The sequence below is a fragment of the Numenius arquata genome, chromosome 3 (genome assembly GCF_964106895.1).
Source record: "Numenius arquata chromosome 3, bNumArq3.hap1.1, whole genome shotgun sequence".
Classification (NCBI taxonomy): Eukaryota; Metazoa; Chordata; class Aves; order Charadriiformes; family Scolopacidae; genus Numenius; species Numenius arquata.
The window spans coordinates 25,910,996-25,926,655 of record NC_133578.1 but is presented as its reverse complement, the minus strand read 5'-3'; the positions used below and the strand labels follow the sequence as shown (position 1 = coordinate 25,926,655).

Genomic DNA, 15,660 nt, shown 5'->3' with positions numbered 1-15,660 from the left:
AAAGAGATTATAGGCTGAGAACAATTCTAGTTATAAGTTTTATCTGAAAGAGAGAGAAGCTCCAAGGACAATATAACTACTCATGTCCTAACCTACTTTCTCACACAGTTTTAGAAGAAACTGGCTTTTCTTTTGCCTTTCTTACATCTGGCTAATAGCAGTTCACCTGTTTAGTCCCTAAATATTATAACGAACACTCATATCTTTTTTTAGTTTGGTGTTGGTTGTAAAGAAATACCTTGCAAGACCACACTTGCATTGATCTGTTATCCTAATCAATTTTGTTTATTACTCATAATGGCACACTGATGCTCTTTTTTTTGCCAGTCATTTTGTTCTTGAAGTATGGGTTTGCGAAGTCTCCTAAACTTCCCTCCCTTGGAAAATATTATATAAACCCTAAAAGCCTTAAGGGTTCAGTTCTGATGTATTCTGCATGAAGACGAGCCCGAGTGAAGGTGCTCTATCTTTCCTGCACAGGAGAAGTCACCTTGGCAGATGATGTAGCTGAGGTTACAGTTCTCTAACCTGAGTACCAGTGGTAGTGGAAAGGTCAGCTGCCTGAGCTGGAGCGTGGGCTGCGTGGGAGAAAATATCTGTGTTCCCCTCCCAGTTGGGCTGGTACAAAGTGCTGAAATCCCTGCTGCCGCTGTTGCTTCAGCACTGTCCCTGGGATGATGTGCATTCTGGTATCACCTCATTCCCTGCAGTATTATTATGCTTCTGAAGGCGTTGTTTTGTCCTTCTAGTCCCAGCAAGGGCTGGAAGGGTTCATGTCACTGTTTAGAGAGGATTGACAGTACCTTTTATTTTGGCTGTACCACTTCCTTACGGCACATTCTGTCATCCCTGTCAGGGAGGCTTTGGGGAAGATAGCAGGGCCAGCAGCTGTGTAAGGGGAGCTTGCAGCACTGCTTCGGGCTCTTGGGCTGGGTTTACTCTCCTGCCTGGCATGTGGTGCTCCTGCTAGTGTGTGGGCAAGACAGGGAGACAGTGGCTTGCACCTACCTGCATCAGTCCAGCAGGACTCACTCACAGCTTTCTGCAGTCTGGAGAAAATTGTTGCTTGTGATTTTTAGAGTAGCTTCTGAGTGTTCTGAGATGCTGAGGATGGAGAGAGAGCCAGCTGGCTGTGATTTACATCAGAATTAATCATTGATGTTTCCTCCCAGTGAAAGTTGAGTGCCTCTCTTCCAGAGTGTAGTTGTAAAGCACTTGCTAGGAATGGAGACAACGTAGTAGAACATATTTCTAAAATTTCTTCCTGAATTATATCTTGTTTCTTTTACTTGAATTCATTTCTGCTTAAAATGCCTGACACCCATAATCCAGTCCCAACGTAAAGTGTCTTATAATATAATGACTATATCATCCAGATTTTTAAGGTATGAACTGGGAGCTATGCATTTGAAATTAGATTCTTATCCTTAAAGATTTTTTTTTTATGCTTCTCAAGTATTGATGTCCTGAAATAAATTTTAAATTACAAATGTGAATTTTTACTTAGCTCAAAAAACATTATATTTCTGTAAAGATTCCTGTCAGAGTATACACAATAACATTTATTACAGTAACTCAAAATTCTTATCCAAAATGAAAGTTGATACAGTTAGATTTATTTGTGTAAATAATTATAATCTTTATTTATAGTCCTTTAGGAATATTGAGTTCTTTTTCAAATAAGTGTCTTAGTTGAATTCGTCTCCAGAAAATCAATAAAGCCAACAAAAATCAATCCTTTCACTTTGATTGGGTCTTCCAGGCATTTTACTGTGCATCCTTCTTTCGTTCATGTGCATTACTTCGAAGCTTCAAGCTACTGTAGTCTTTTCCATGGCTGCTTAGAGTTACTTTTTTCAAAGTAATGTTTCTTGGGTGTTGCAAACTGATCAGTTTTCTTCTCAAAACTAAGACAAAAAGGCATTTGTTTATTCATACATTAATAGCTACCCCTTGCCAACGTCAAAAACCTGTCTGCAGTAAGTCAGTGAGAACTTTCCTGCTGATTAGATGAGGTATAAGGTGAGGACTTTTAAGGTCTCTGTAGATACTGAGTTTTCTGGAGAAGTCGTGCTGGAGTGTGGTGAGTTGAGCCCATAATCATAGTGTCTTATGCTCATTGAATAATGGCTCTCTAGCCCCTTAGTAGTTGTGGCAGAAGCTCAGCCAGGAAAAAAAAGAAAAGGAAACATTCATGTATTGTGTGTCTACTTGAATCCACCTGCTGCAACACGCTTACATGATCGATTTTAAGACTTATTTTATGATCCTTTCTTCAGGCATTCAGGTCTGGCATTTCAGAACAAAAAAAAAAAGCCATTTCCTTTTACAGGAAAATTATTGGAAGTATGTATTAAAAGTACCTCAAATTATTATACTAATTTGACAGATTAAAATCTTAAAATTATATAGTTTCAGGTAGCTCTACAGAAAGTATTATTTAGAATTGGTTGCTTTTGAGCAGGCCTGTATCCCACAGAAACTTGGAACATAATCCCACTTTTGATTCATATGTAAATACGTTTCATTAGTAAATGTTGTATTTACTTGAGAGACCAGTGCTAATTTCAATAGAAAGAATTGTGTAAAAGAGTTTTTGATGTACTGTTTCAATAAATTCCAAATTATTGTTCCATAGATAATGCTTAGTAATCACTAATAACTGTGAATGGTTCTGCTGTTCCTGTGAATATGCCTGCAAGACGTGCTGGACTTTCAAGCAAAGTTGACTGTATTCTTTTCTTCCATTGTTATACCTTTTGATAGTTTCAAAGACAGCGTGGAGAAATCATCATCTTATTCTGACTGGCTAATAAATAATAGCATTGCTGAACTTGTAGCTTCCACGGGTCTCCCAGTGAACATCAGTGATGCCTATCAGGATCCTCGCTTTGATGCTGAAGTAAGAGAATTTTCAAAATCTAAATATACATTACATTTTTTGGCATTGCAACTAATATAACACAATTTAATCATTATACCCAAGTGCCTGTAAAACACAAATATTGATTTTGATTCTTTTTTGGGTTCTTCTTCTGATCTGCTGGTGTTGACATGGCATTATACATTAAACACAGGTCACTGAATTAGTGTATGACTTCAGGTAGTTACTTAAGTCTGTCCATGATTCCCCTTTTTTTTTTTTTTTTTTTTTTGTTATTTTTAAGTGATACCTTCCTCTATCAAGTGCAGACTGATATTTATTGCTGAAAATTATGCTGTTGGTTTTCAGTGTTAGCCACACCATCGTTGTTAGCTGTTGAGGTGACTGGAACTGTACACACACAGAGTGTAAACAGAACTGGTATCTAGAGAGACAAAAATTGTTTGTGATCTAACTTAGCCAGCTAACCTTTTTATTTACAAAAGTAAAATATACTCACTGGATTAGTTATTTTTCCAAGATACTTGTCACTCCTAATAAAAGTTGTTTGTGTATCCTAAGGTGTTCATTCCAGCCTCAGTTAGGAAGATGTAGATACAGATAAAAGTGTATGCATATACTTATCACCTAAATAAATGTTAGAGGCATATGGAAGGACAAAATTTTCATTAAATTCTATCCAGAGAAGCAGTATTACTACAGGGAACTTGGCCAGCAGTCAGGCAGCACGTTAATCAGTGGACAGTCTTGGTCAGCAAGTTTGCCAAACTATGTTACTACAATAAGCGTGGTTGGAAGTGTTTCATGTTGAGTTTGCTTGGTTCCAGTTTTATTCCATGCGTCATTAAAGAGATTATCTCTCAAACCAGCAGAATTTTTCAAAACAAGAAAAATAAAAGGGATCTGCTGTAAAAGTGTACAAGAAAACTGTGTTGATGCTAATTGTTCAGTATTTCAAAAAGTACAATCAATGCCTGCGGTCTCTTTCTTGCCAAAGAGATATGCTAAAATAAAGCATACCAATCCTTGGTGTTTGCAGTTTTACTTTTAATGTATCATGTCCTGAATAATTCAGCTATCTCTCATTTGTTTCACAGTTAGTTCATTCCAAGTTAGAGGCACTGCCCAGTTTCTATAGAGAAAAAGAAAACACTTCATACAAAGGGCAGTAATTATGTTCTGTTGGTGGATTCCTATGAAAATTTAATTCTTAAGTTATTACAATTAATTATTTCTACAGACATTCAAGTGTAGTAAGAGGAACATATTATCCCTTATGACTTGGATAGAATCAAATGTACATTTGTAGTTATGAACAGATATTCTGTTCTCTGCTTCTATTAAAAACACTCCCTTTTTTTTCTCCCAGAACTCTAATTGTCATTTTCAAATGTTGATGCTCAATTTTCAGCTCATTCACTGAGAATTAAATGCCAAAATGTTTTCATTGAGTTCATTTTAAGATAGATATCTGAGGCAATTGTTCTCCCATTCCCACGGATTTTGGGTGGCGCTCCATGCTGATTTCAGTGATAAGTTCGGAGTATGTACAAATAAGCAGTACTCTAGTAAAACCCGAGTTACATCTTTTGCCAAGTAGGAGATCACAGTGACCCCATCCTGTCTCCAGTATGTGAATTATTGCTGGTCTTTTCTTTTACAGATTGCCTGTAGCATTGGCATTAGTTTTAGTAAGAGAACATTTCCTGATCTCCTGTGAGTGGGCTGATCCCGCTCTCTAATCTCTTTTGGGAAAATATTTTATTTTCTTCAGATTTTGCAGCAATGACCCTAAAGAATAAAGCTTATTAGCCATAGAAAAGAGAGAATAGGTGACACTTATAGTAAATTGCAAAGTTCTATACTATGTAAGATAGAAAACAATGAGGCAGAAAATTAACTTTAGAACTACAGGACCAATTAAACTTATACGGAAAATTTCACATTTTGGTTTTGACCTCATCCTCTGTTTCTTCCTAGCTTGCACTTCTGCACAATTCCCTACTAACCCTTGTCTGTCTTCTGAAAATGCATATTTCCTGTAAGCCCCTTTTTAGGGCTGCTTTGCTAAATCTAATTTCAGTTTGACAATTGGGAAGAGTATTTCTAAGGCCACACTTACTCATTATAGGTTTTCTCTACTAATCCAACAGTGTCAGTAATCCAGGAATTGTCTGGACATTGCCTCAATTGCAGTTTGACGTTAATTCCAAATCAAAGTCAAATAGTGTAAGTTTTCTGTGACAAAGCTGGCGATGTTTGTATTTTCTTAGGCAATTTTTAGAATAATCTGTGTGACTTTTGGTTACTCTTACTGTGAATGAGATTTCAGCAGAAATTTTTTCCTGAGTGAGAGCTGATCCGTATGGAATGACATTTGTAAATGTAAACTTACTCCTTGACATTTCTATTTCTAAAATGTGTAAAAGGCTGCACATGGTAACTACTGCTAATGGAAGCTCTCATTTCTGTGTTTTAGGCTGACCAAATTTCTGGCTTTCACATAAGGTCTGTTCTGTGTGTTCCTATATGGAATAGCAACCACCAAATAATTGGTAAGACTTTCCTCATAGCCACATCATTCTTGTGCTAATGTAAATGTAATTCTGTCTTTTTAATTCTATGTTCCTTTTTCTTCTTTTTCCCAGCTGACTATTGTTAAGAAGTTACGGTACCTAGGATGCATGCTAAGTATCCAAGAATGGATGTTTTGACTTGGATACTGTATGGACTTTTTCAGCTTTCCCATTGTGTCATTGTTAAATTATATATATTGTATTGCAACTTGAAGACTAACGAGATGCCAGCAGAAATTCTAACAATCTTAGTGAAAAATGTTTGATATGCTTTGCTTTTCTTGAGTCTCTCTTTATTGTACACAACTCAAGCAACTGTTTCTGCAGTCCAGCAAAGTGGTCGTTTTCTTCTTTAATGATAAACTGCGCAGTCAGGGAAGACTTATGGGGAGGCTGTGGCAGCTGTCAGAGTTGCCTGCGGCAGTGATTTCTGCTGGATCAGGATGTGACAGGGTTCTATTGCTTGTTTGATAGGATGCTTCTCAGTTATGATACACCTGGAATTGGCCCTGCATTATTACCTGCTTTTGGCACAAAAAAGGCTGCCGTCTGTAAATAACAGTGCCAGATTCCTCAGTAACTTTCCACAGAAGAATTCAAGTCAAAGCGATAACAATTTAAACCAGCAGGGCAAGACTTAAGATCCTTGTGTGTTGTGGCTGTCAGTGAGAGCTGAGATTAGTAGTGTGTTGCTGAAGGCACTCGGTGCCGTGCAGGACCAGGGTCTTCGAGCTTATTCAGCAGAGATGATGTGGGAAATGAGTCTTTTAAAAATATCACTCATTGTTTGTTGTGAAGTGCCATATAACCTTAAAGAAATAGAAAGAAACTGAACCCTTGACTGCTGATAGCTCTTACAGTGTTTTTCTAAGGGCATGTTGTAGCTAAATGAAATAGAAATGATTTGTTGCAGTAGAACTCAGTTCAGCTAGAGCCAAGAGCTTTGAACACTTTTTCTTTTTCAAGTGGTTTAAGGAAATTACGTTTTTTTTTCCATCGGTTCAATAAATTTATGGACCAGTCATGAGAAAAAAAGGACTTAGATACCCAGGTGGTGCTAAACGAACGAAGATTTTTAGGAATGAAGGTACTGATTGAGCAATTTGGAGTTACTAATATAATTTGCTATGACAATTTACATGATTGCTGTTAGCAAAGTGCTCAAAAGAGATATTTAACCTTTTGTGAAAAGCATTATGAGTAATTTTTTAGATTTTCAATATTCTACTTAGAGAGTAAAGAATAACAGTTGAAAGTAATAAACTGAGTCCTGGTATCAAAACAATCAAGACTTTCACATGTTTATGTCTGTTTAATGATTTTCAGAATAAATATTAGCAGTTTTGCTTTTCAGTTTGAAAGATGTGTTTTAAATGTTACCAATTAATAAAATATTCTACATGGCAAATTAATGAATGAAGATTATAATTCATATTAACTCTTTCTAAAGGGGTAGCTCAAGTGTTGAACAGGCTTGATGGGAAACCCTTTGACGATGCCGACCAGCGACTGTTTGAAGTAAGAAGCATTTAATCTTGTAGCAATAACATATTTTTTCAGCAGGATTTGGTATTTTGGATTCAGCAACTTTAGGGAGGGGGGCAGAATATGTTGTCTGTATTTGTGGTTTGGCATTAATTCTCAGAAGTCCTCACTTAATAAGGTTGCATCCTTACTAAAACAAATTTCTTGCATCTTATCTTTCTCATCTTGTTCAGGCCGGTGACTCCCCTGCGTTCTCAAGATAATGCATCTAAGCATGATTATTCCTAATATTTCCATGCAATTCCTTTTCATGATTAAGCCAGCATTCATCTTTGTGTTTGTATTATAATTGAGTTATAATGGACTTTCTTCTCTTTTTTTCTCTTTTTAATTTTAGGCTTTTGTTATTTTTTGTGGCCTGGGTATCAACAACACAATTATGTATGACCAAGTGAAGAAATCCTGGGCAAAACAGTCTGTGGCTCTTGACGTATGTGTACATCTTACTGAAACCTTTTCTTGCTCTTAAGTGTCACGTGTAAAGGAATCTATTGCTTCTAAATTTATTGTAGTTAGCATCATTTTCTATATCAACTTCTCTGCACCTTAGAATGTTGTCTTAAGGGAATGCTGAAAGGAAACTTTCTCAGGGTACGCTTAGCTGTGGAGCTCATGCACAGCTTAAGTAATTTTGGTCCTGGATATCTCATTTAATACCTGTGGTTTTTACATTAGAAGGGAGGATAGTGATTATGGACAATCTAGTAACTTACAGGTGTAAGTTTAGGAATTAATGTAAGTGTTATGTATTTTCCTGTCCTTCAGTAACTGAAAATTCCTTAGAATTTGATATTTTAGATAGCTTGTTGTTGTTTTTCTAGTGTTCTAAAATGTAAGTAAAACATACTGTGAACAGGACAAAAATTGAAAAAAATGGTCATCATCATAGCGTTTTTAGTATCAAAAGCAACATCTGCTTGAACCCTTGTCAGATACATGTCTTGCTAGAATAAAGTCAAAGCGGGACAGCTGACAGTAAAAGCTCTGCTGGGAGTCAAGGCCAATGCATAATACAAGGTCCTGGCATTCCAATGCATCACATCTTTCTATAAAATACATATAGAGTAGCTAAATGGATGGAAAGCTTTCTCTTTTTTTGCCCGTTACCTTTGTAGGAATTTCTTTTCCTGTTTCTGCCTGTCCCTCTCCTCCCCCCATTCAGGAAGAACTAAATCTACCAGCTCCTATAAAACAAACTCTAAAATGCAGAACACTTAAAAAACCGATATGGTTATTTAAACTTCTATAAGCTGATTCAACAATAAAGTACTATTCTCTATTGTATTCTGGAGATTTTAAAATAATTAAGAATAATTATTAAAAATAATCTTGGCGAGAACAGTGCTTGGATTTTTGAGGATAGCTTTACAAATTAATGTTTTTCCTACTAAAACAATAATTAAGAATGGTTTGAGTGAAATTTAAGATCGTTCTACAAGCATTATGGGAGACTGATTAATCTTCAAACCGTTCTCTGATGAAAAGGTAATGTCACTAAAATTTCAGTATTGTTTTAAATTTCACCCGTGATGAAAGAAGAAAATGATCTAGCTATCCCTGATGTGCACAACCTTTAACTGTGTAACTTAAGAGTTTTTACAGTACCCACCATTATAAAAAGAACCACAAAAATAGTGTTGGCCTGATTGAATTTTTCTCTATTAAAACAAAAATCAAACCAAACTGGATTGCTGTGAAGATGACTTAATGATCTTAAAGGTTTTTTCCAACCTAAATGATTCTGTGGCGTGACTTCTTTTGTTTCGCTTCAGGGTTGTAGATACTTATTTATGTATTGGGAATCTATCCTGTAAAGCACGTAGGCATATTAAGGCTTTTTGAAGTCAATAGGACTGTTGATGTTAGAAAACATTCTAAGCATAAGTGGGTATTTTTTTTATTCCTGTATATTTATTCGCTGAGGAGGGAAAGCTAAAAACACGTTTTTAGGCTTCCTGCAAGATTCCTTATTCTATACATAGTCATTAATTACTCTAAGCCCTTATGCCCTAGATATTTGTGCAATATTATACCTTAGAGTGAATACTCCTGGCAAGAAAAACAAGGAGTGCCAGATATCGTACTCAGTTACACAGGGATGAAAGTTAACATAGAAGTTTGTTATTTACTACTGAAATCAAGGAAATTTAAATTTCTTGGCTTAAAATAACAGGTTCTTTCTTTGATCTAAAAAAGACTAATAGCCATATAGCTTGAATGTAGATTATAGGTTTGATAAATGGCCACTATGCTTCAGTGAAGAGTAATTCTTTCTATAAATGAGCTACAACTCCATGATAATATTTGTGTAAAGTGATTGAAGATACAGCAGGAAAGTACTGAACAAAAGAATGGTATTTGCTGAAGGGACTGTTAATCCATTTTTCGGTAATAGAACACTTTATTAGTATTTATGTATTTAGCTAGGATGGCAATGAGTGGCATTTGAAAATGACATTGATATCAGATGCAAAATAAATAAATTTGATATATACTGTAATAAGATTCTTATCCAGATCTACAGATACCATTTTTCATATAGAATTCTCATAAGATTGGCTAAAAAACAGAAGACCAAAATGTAAATATGGGGAAAGCTGGACAGTAGGATGCCATATCGTTCAAAACCAGGCTAAATACTATTTTATATATTAAGGATGCAAAATCTGCAAATGATTAAAAGATTAGAATAATCAATATTAAGACAGACTGCAAAAATCTAGAGGGATATAATGAATGCAGATAAAAGAGACGATGAGAATTTTGGTATTAAGTGTAATCTGTCATAGCAGAAGATACAATTTTACTAATCTTACAGATTTCTGAGAGAAGCTTGTTGGACAGAAAAATAGATACTATTTGAGGAAGGACATGATGTATAGCTACAGAAAGTAAAACGTGGGACAGAACAAGTAAATTGGTGTTTGTTATTTGTTCTTCCATAGTGCAGGAATGATTTCCTGTTACTGTAAAAGATGACACCTCTAAAATTGATATGGGTAAATACGTCTGGGGACTTAGTGCCACAACGTATTGCAAGGCGAGGGCACTTGAGATAGAGTTTAGGTATTTGTATGAGTAGCAGAAACATTCATAGATGACAACAATTTCAAAATTAGAAATATGTATCAAAGCTTTAGCACATAAGCAGATGGGGTGTTGCAGTATGGTGAGGAGGACTTGTCCTTGCTAGGAGTGCTCTGTCTGTGGGAGCTCCCTCATGGACCAGCGCCTCGTCCCACACACAGTCAGACCTTGGTGGATCCAGTACATAGGATGGCTCTTGCACCTTCTGGGGTGCTTGTTCAGTGTTAGTCTCGTCAAATAAGGATATAATGTATTCCATATAAATGTATGCATACTTAGAGGTAATAAGGGGAGGTGCGCAGTACTTTGTGCATTATGTTTCATGCTTTCATCTCCAGAATGGTATTGAAGAGCATGTCAGGCATAGCATAGAGGTGCTAATTTGTACGTGGTGATGTGCCACTAGCAAAGGCATTAAAGCTTTATAGTATAGTAAAGGCATTATTTAAAGTCTATAAATCTACTGTTATTTTTACGTTAAATTCTTTCCCTTTTAATTGTAGAACTCTAGGAGAACAATGTAGGAATGCATATAATATTAAATTACTTGCCGTCCATGATTCCTTATAAAATTTTCTGCAACACAATGCCAAATGTATACCTGATAACCTGCAATTAGTTATTATATGCTGACATTCAGAACTGAATTACCATGCGTAAATATTAATTAAATTTGTTTTAAACATCATTGGTTACACTGCAGTACAGAACCTTATTATTTCTACTTGTCAAGTCTACAAAAATTTTTTTTATCTTTTGTTCTGGGGCAGGTGTTATCTTACCATGCAACATGTTCGAAGGCAGAAGTTGATAAATTTAAGGTAAGGATTTATGGTTTTAGTTGTTTCTGAAAATGTAACAGTAAATTAAAACGGATGTGGATTATCTGAGAGAAAAGTTTTACATCAAAAGCAGGAGATATAATTAACAGTGATTTACAAAGGATGTATTATTACATGCTAGACTGTTTGGCAGGGAAAGTGGAAAAATCTTTCAAAGGATAAAGAGCTGCAGTGATGGGTGTACAGTGGCAAAATACCAGTGTCCCAGCACCAGCTGCTAGAATTGCATGTCAGTGTGGGTTTGGTGGCCTCCTCAGGAAGAACCACCATAGAGAAGTCATACCACAGTGGGAGGTGAGGAAGAGACTAGGGAAAATGAGAGGAACTTTAGACTTTACATGCTTATAGTGTGGAAGCTGTCCTGTGTTTACTAGAAAAGCAGAGCATTCACTATCAAGATTGTGCATAGGCTCAGAAGGCTGGATGGTAAAGGTGGTCAGAAAACTTCTTTTAACTTTTATAAGTGCCCTGGGGAGAACTGTAAAGCGATGCGTGATGAACATAGCATTGCCAGGGACCAATAATTACGTGTTCTCACTGAATCTTGCCTTGCCAAGGGGTAGAGAGTAGGGGGAATGGTGACCTTGCTCTTTCATCACTGCCAGCACTCCAGAGCTGCTTTTGTGATAGGCTTTGTTTGTCCTTTTCTGCTTGAGAAAACACTAGGGAAACTTGGTGGCACTTTTCTTGGCTGTGAGGAGTCAGTGTCGTAGAGGGCTCCTCAAAGCTGTCAGGAAGGCTTTCATGGTGGGTATCAGTGCTGGTCTCCTGTACGCTAAGTGCATCTGCTAAGTGTGGTGAGGTCTGGGAAGGAGATCTGGACTGTTGTGACTCCGCACCGCTGGCATTCCCTGCTGTGGCTTCCTGGGACCTGTCTGGCTGAAAAATAGCTGTTTGATGGTTGTTTTGACACTTGGCTGGCTGGCTGTGACCTGGTCTCTGGACCATGGGGATGGTTGTGGCAGAAGGGGGAAGCTGTGGGTGACATAGCAGAGCTGATAATGAGTTACCTGTGTTGAGGTAGGGCAGATATTGCTCGTTAGTTTGCAGATTATTGCCCAAATGATGTCTGTGCCTTAGAACTCTATCGATACCTGGTGATGAGAGAGTCATATTCTCCCTCCATTGTAGTTATTGGTGCAGTTACCTACCCTTTTGTAAGATGCAGATTAGATTACTGAACTGTTGCTGGAATCAAACATGCTTGAAGATCATTCCAACACTGCAGCCACCAGAAAGTACTTTTGTGTCCTTAATAAGTTGCATCTTGTGTTTAGTAAAAAGAACATGGAATGCTGTATGAGAGAGAAGGGAAAGAAAGGAATAAAGGGCCATAAATATTTCTGTTTTTTTTTTTTTTTTTTTTTGCATTTTAGTTTATCTTATAATAGGCACCTGTGATAGAGCTTCTGTGACTGTAAGGATTCAACCAATATCTTTCTACATACTTCTTGGTTGCTGTCAGGCATTGAAAGACAATTTTCCGTCGTGGTCTGTGTAGTTGAAATAAAAGCCTGCTATGTTACTCTTTAGATTTAGCTACTGGTCTGATGAGGAGCTATTCTACTTGTTTTCCCAGGTGTCTTCATTAATAGATTAATAGATTTGCCAGTCTCCAAGTGAGGAATGTCTTGTCATTCTCCATTTACCTTGAAGGCATGTAACTATCCATTTAATGGTTAATGATAAGGTAGAGGGAAATGAAAAGCATTTATTCATTAATAACCCTGATAGATACATTTTTATAAGGAACATAGATGAGAAAGTGAGCAATATAGCCAAGCTATGCTTAAATGAAGCCGAGAGACTTTCTCAGAAAGTTGTCTTGTTTTCAATTCCTAACAGAATGAGTGCCAGGTAGTCCTTGCTAACGCTTTACACCGCTGGTTGTAAACAAAGCAACAAACACCCAGAGAGGACCAGTGTGTCTTGTGGGCCATCGACAGAGAGCTCTTCCCAAGAGAGGGCCATCCATCCATGGGATGAAATTACTCCCATCTCCCCCCTTGCAGAGTTCTGGCAGCTAGTCTCCCTGCTGAGGTCTCCTGGGGCATCCTACTCTGAAATCACTGCTCTTTTCTCTGTTCATTATATTGTTATATTTTGTATAAGCCCTTTGTTATATTAGGGTCATCTTCTAGACTTGACTGGCTAATAAACAATTCCTCCCTCTGGGGGCGTTTGGGGCTAAAACTGTCCCCTCTCCCTTTGGTGATTTATTGGCAGATGTCAGAGGAAATGTTCGTTATGATTTACCTGATGTTCTGGTTCAGTCAGAACAGGAACACACACACAGTAGAAACATCTAAATGAGAGTAATGCCAGTAGTTCACTATAGGCTCTTGACTGACATGGGACCTAATGGTAATTAATGACTTTGAAGTGACAATACATTTGAGTTGACAACTTTTCAGCATATTACCCCAAACATACTGTAACTGGACCCCAGCAGCTTGGAAAATATTATATATTCTTCCTCCTGTTCAAGTTGTTTATTTCCATCTTTGTCATTTCTTTATAGTCTTAATAAAATGCTTTTCCATTAATTTTTATTTGCCTAAGGTCTCAAGAATATTCTGATGCAAAGTGAAAAATTGCAAGTATACTTCAAGTTTATTTTTCCTCTGGCTTTTACTAGTGAATTCATTTTGTTGCATTACAGAAAGCATAGCAAGACTAAAGTTGATTCTTTTACTTCAAATTTTGTCAAGAATTTCCTACTGTTATTGGATGTATTCACAAATATACCTGGTATCTTTTTAAGAATTAAACATAATCACTGTGATCAGGTTCTGTAAAATAAATAACATTTATTTCTGTTGCTAATAATTCTATCTAAGAATTAATGAAACAACAACAAAAAAACACCGTAATAAGAAACCCTTAGAAATTAAATACCTTTCTCCAGATGCTTGGATGGGGAAAAGGGCAGAGCACCATTGGTTGTGGAGATGAAAGATTCAGAGGGAAGTTCACAGTATGGAACAATGAAGCATGAGTGTATGATAATGGACCATGTCATGCAATTGGCCTATTCCATATCTGATTTCTACAATTGTCTAAGAACAAAGCAGCAACACAGATTCACATTGAATACTTTTTTCCACATTTTTGAAGGGATTCCACTTCTGGTGTTACTAGACTGTATCTTTCACTAATAAAAATCTGAAAGTCAAGTTTAAAAATGTTTATATAATTAGAAATTGTTCTATTAATGAATGGATTTTATTTTTTTCCCCTCACAATAGAATCCAAGTATGTGAATCATTACTGTAAAAATCCATGTCACCAGTCTTTTTCATTATTTGCGTTAAAGCTTTTGGGATTCATTAGCACTTACAGTAGCAGGCACACCTTTCTCAGGAGGCCAACACAAGCAGGACTGGTGTGAGGCTGACCTGGATGAAGCCACCCACTCAGTCTGCTGCCTGAGCCTGGGGAAAGCAGGAATGGAAAATTTATCCCTTTAACCTGGTGAGCTTGTTTTAGCAATGAAAGTGGGTTTAGCCTCTAGGTAGACACAAGTGGAACTGCAGAGATCTGGATCCAGAGCGTGAGCAAATCCCCTGGTCTCTGTAGGTGGTAATCTAGCCCCAGGGAAGGTGATGGGAGATTTGCCATTGATTTCAGCAGGATGTTGGTCTTCGGCTTTGTTTGGCTTTTGTAAAATTACATGGAAATGTTCCCTCTGTCATCTTCCATCTATTTATTCATGGGAGTCAGTCTTTTGTATTGCATTTTCTGATAGAACAAGATATCTGAAAAAAGTTAAAATTTAAGATCCAGTCCTCTTTTTATGCCAGTTTAAAATGTACGTTAAGTGAAAACTTGAGTTGGCGTGCGATGTAAAGTGGGTGCTTTTTCCTGAAAATGGTTAGGTTTTCAAAATGGGGAAAAACACATGGAAGCTTAATTGACAGAGTTTCAATAACAGGGACTTTGAATCAGAATTAATTATTAATCAGAATTAATCGTGGGGTGTCTACTGTTATTCTTGTATATGGGATATGCTCTGTACTTCCATGTTCAAAGAAAGACTGTGTTTTTTGTGAATAATTTTTAGTATTAAAACAAGAGCAATGAAAACATATAATTTATAGTAAGTTTAGTACATAGACTCTCTATTCCCAAATTAGTTTACATTTATTTGCTACTCAGTATTTTTCACCTTTGATTCTTTTTTTTGGATTTAAATTATGATGGCTTCCAAAAAGAAATCATTTCAATCTGATATACTGCTAAGTTTATATAAACTGCATAGTATTTTTTAGGTTTTCCGATACATGCTGCTTTACTGTGATTGGTAGATTTCTGATACCATTGCTCTAGACATAGGGAGAAAAATTAAACTTTACTTGTCGTGGCTGTTTGGAAGTAAAACAAAAAAAAAAATTCACCTTGAATGCAAACATTTTTGCATATATGAGAATGTTTGTCTGAAGTCTTGAGCCTGATTTTTCACAATGCTTCTCCTCAGTTGCATCTATGTAACTACACTCAATTCAAATTGAATTTTGGCAGGATAAGCTGAAGTAATGCACCAGTGAATCATACCCATATCAATATTCATTTTATTATTTAAGAAATTACAAATAGATATGATTTTAAAAACTCTGACAACTCAGTTCTCTCTTGTATTTTAGACTTAAAAGACAATTCCATTATTTCCATTATGTTTTAGCACTAGTGTTTAGATATAAGCATTTGTATTATTGGAATAGAAAAT

The 15,660-nt window shown here is 36.5% G+C and overlaps 1 protein-coding gene across 1 annotated transcript in view; it reads left to right on the top strand.

Moving 5' to 3' along the window:
• PDE11A (phosphodiesterase 11A) overlaps nucleotides 1-15,660 on the top strand; it is a 134,443-nt gene that overhangs the window by 64,348 nt on the left and 54,435 nt on the right. Inside the window, exons 6-10 of the mRNA XM_074145784.1 lie at nucleotides 2,767-2,902; nucleotides 5,364-5,439; nucleotides 6,911-6,978; nucleotides 7,343-7,435; nucleotides 10,863-10,913. Of these exons, the coding sequence (XP_074001885.1) occupies nucleotides 2,767-2,902; nucleotides 5,364-5,439; nucleotides 6,911-6,978; nucleotides 7,343-7,435; nucleotides 10,863-10,913 (424 nt within the window). The remainder of the gene's footprint in view (nucleotides 1-2,766; nucleotides 2,903-5,363; nucleotides 5,440-6,910; nucleotides 6,979-7,342; nucleotides 7,436-10,862; nucleotides 10,914-15,660) is intronic.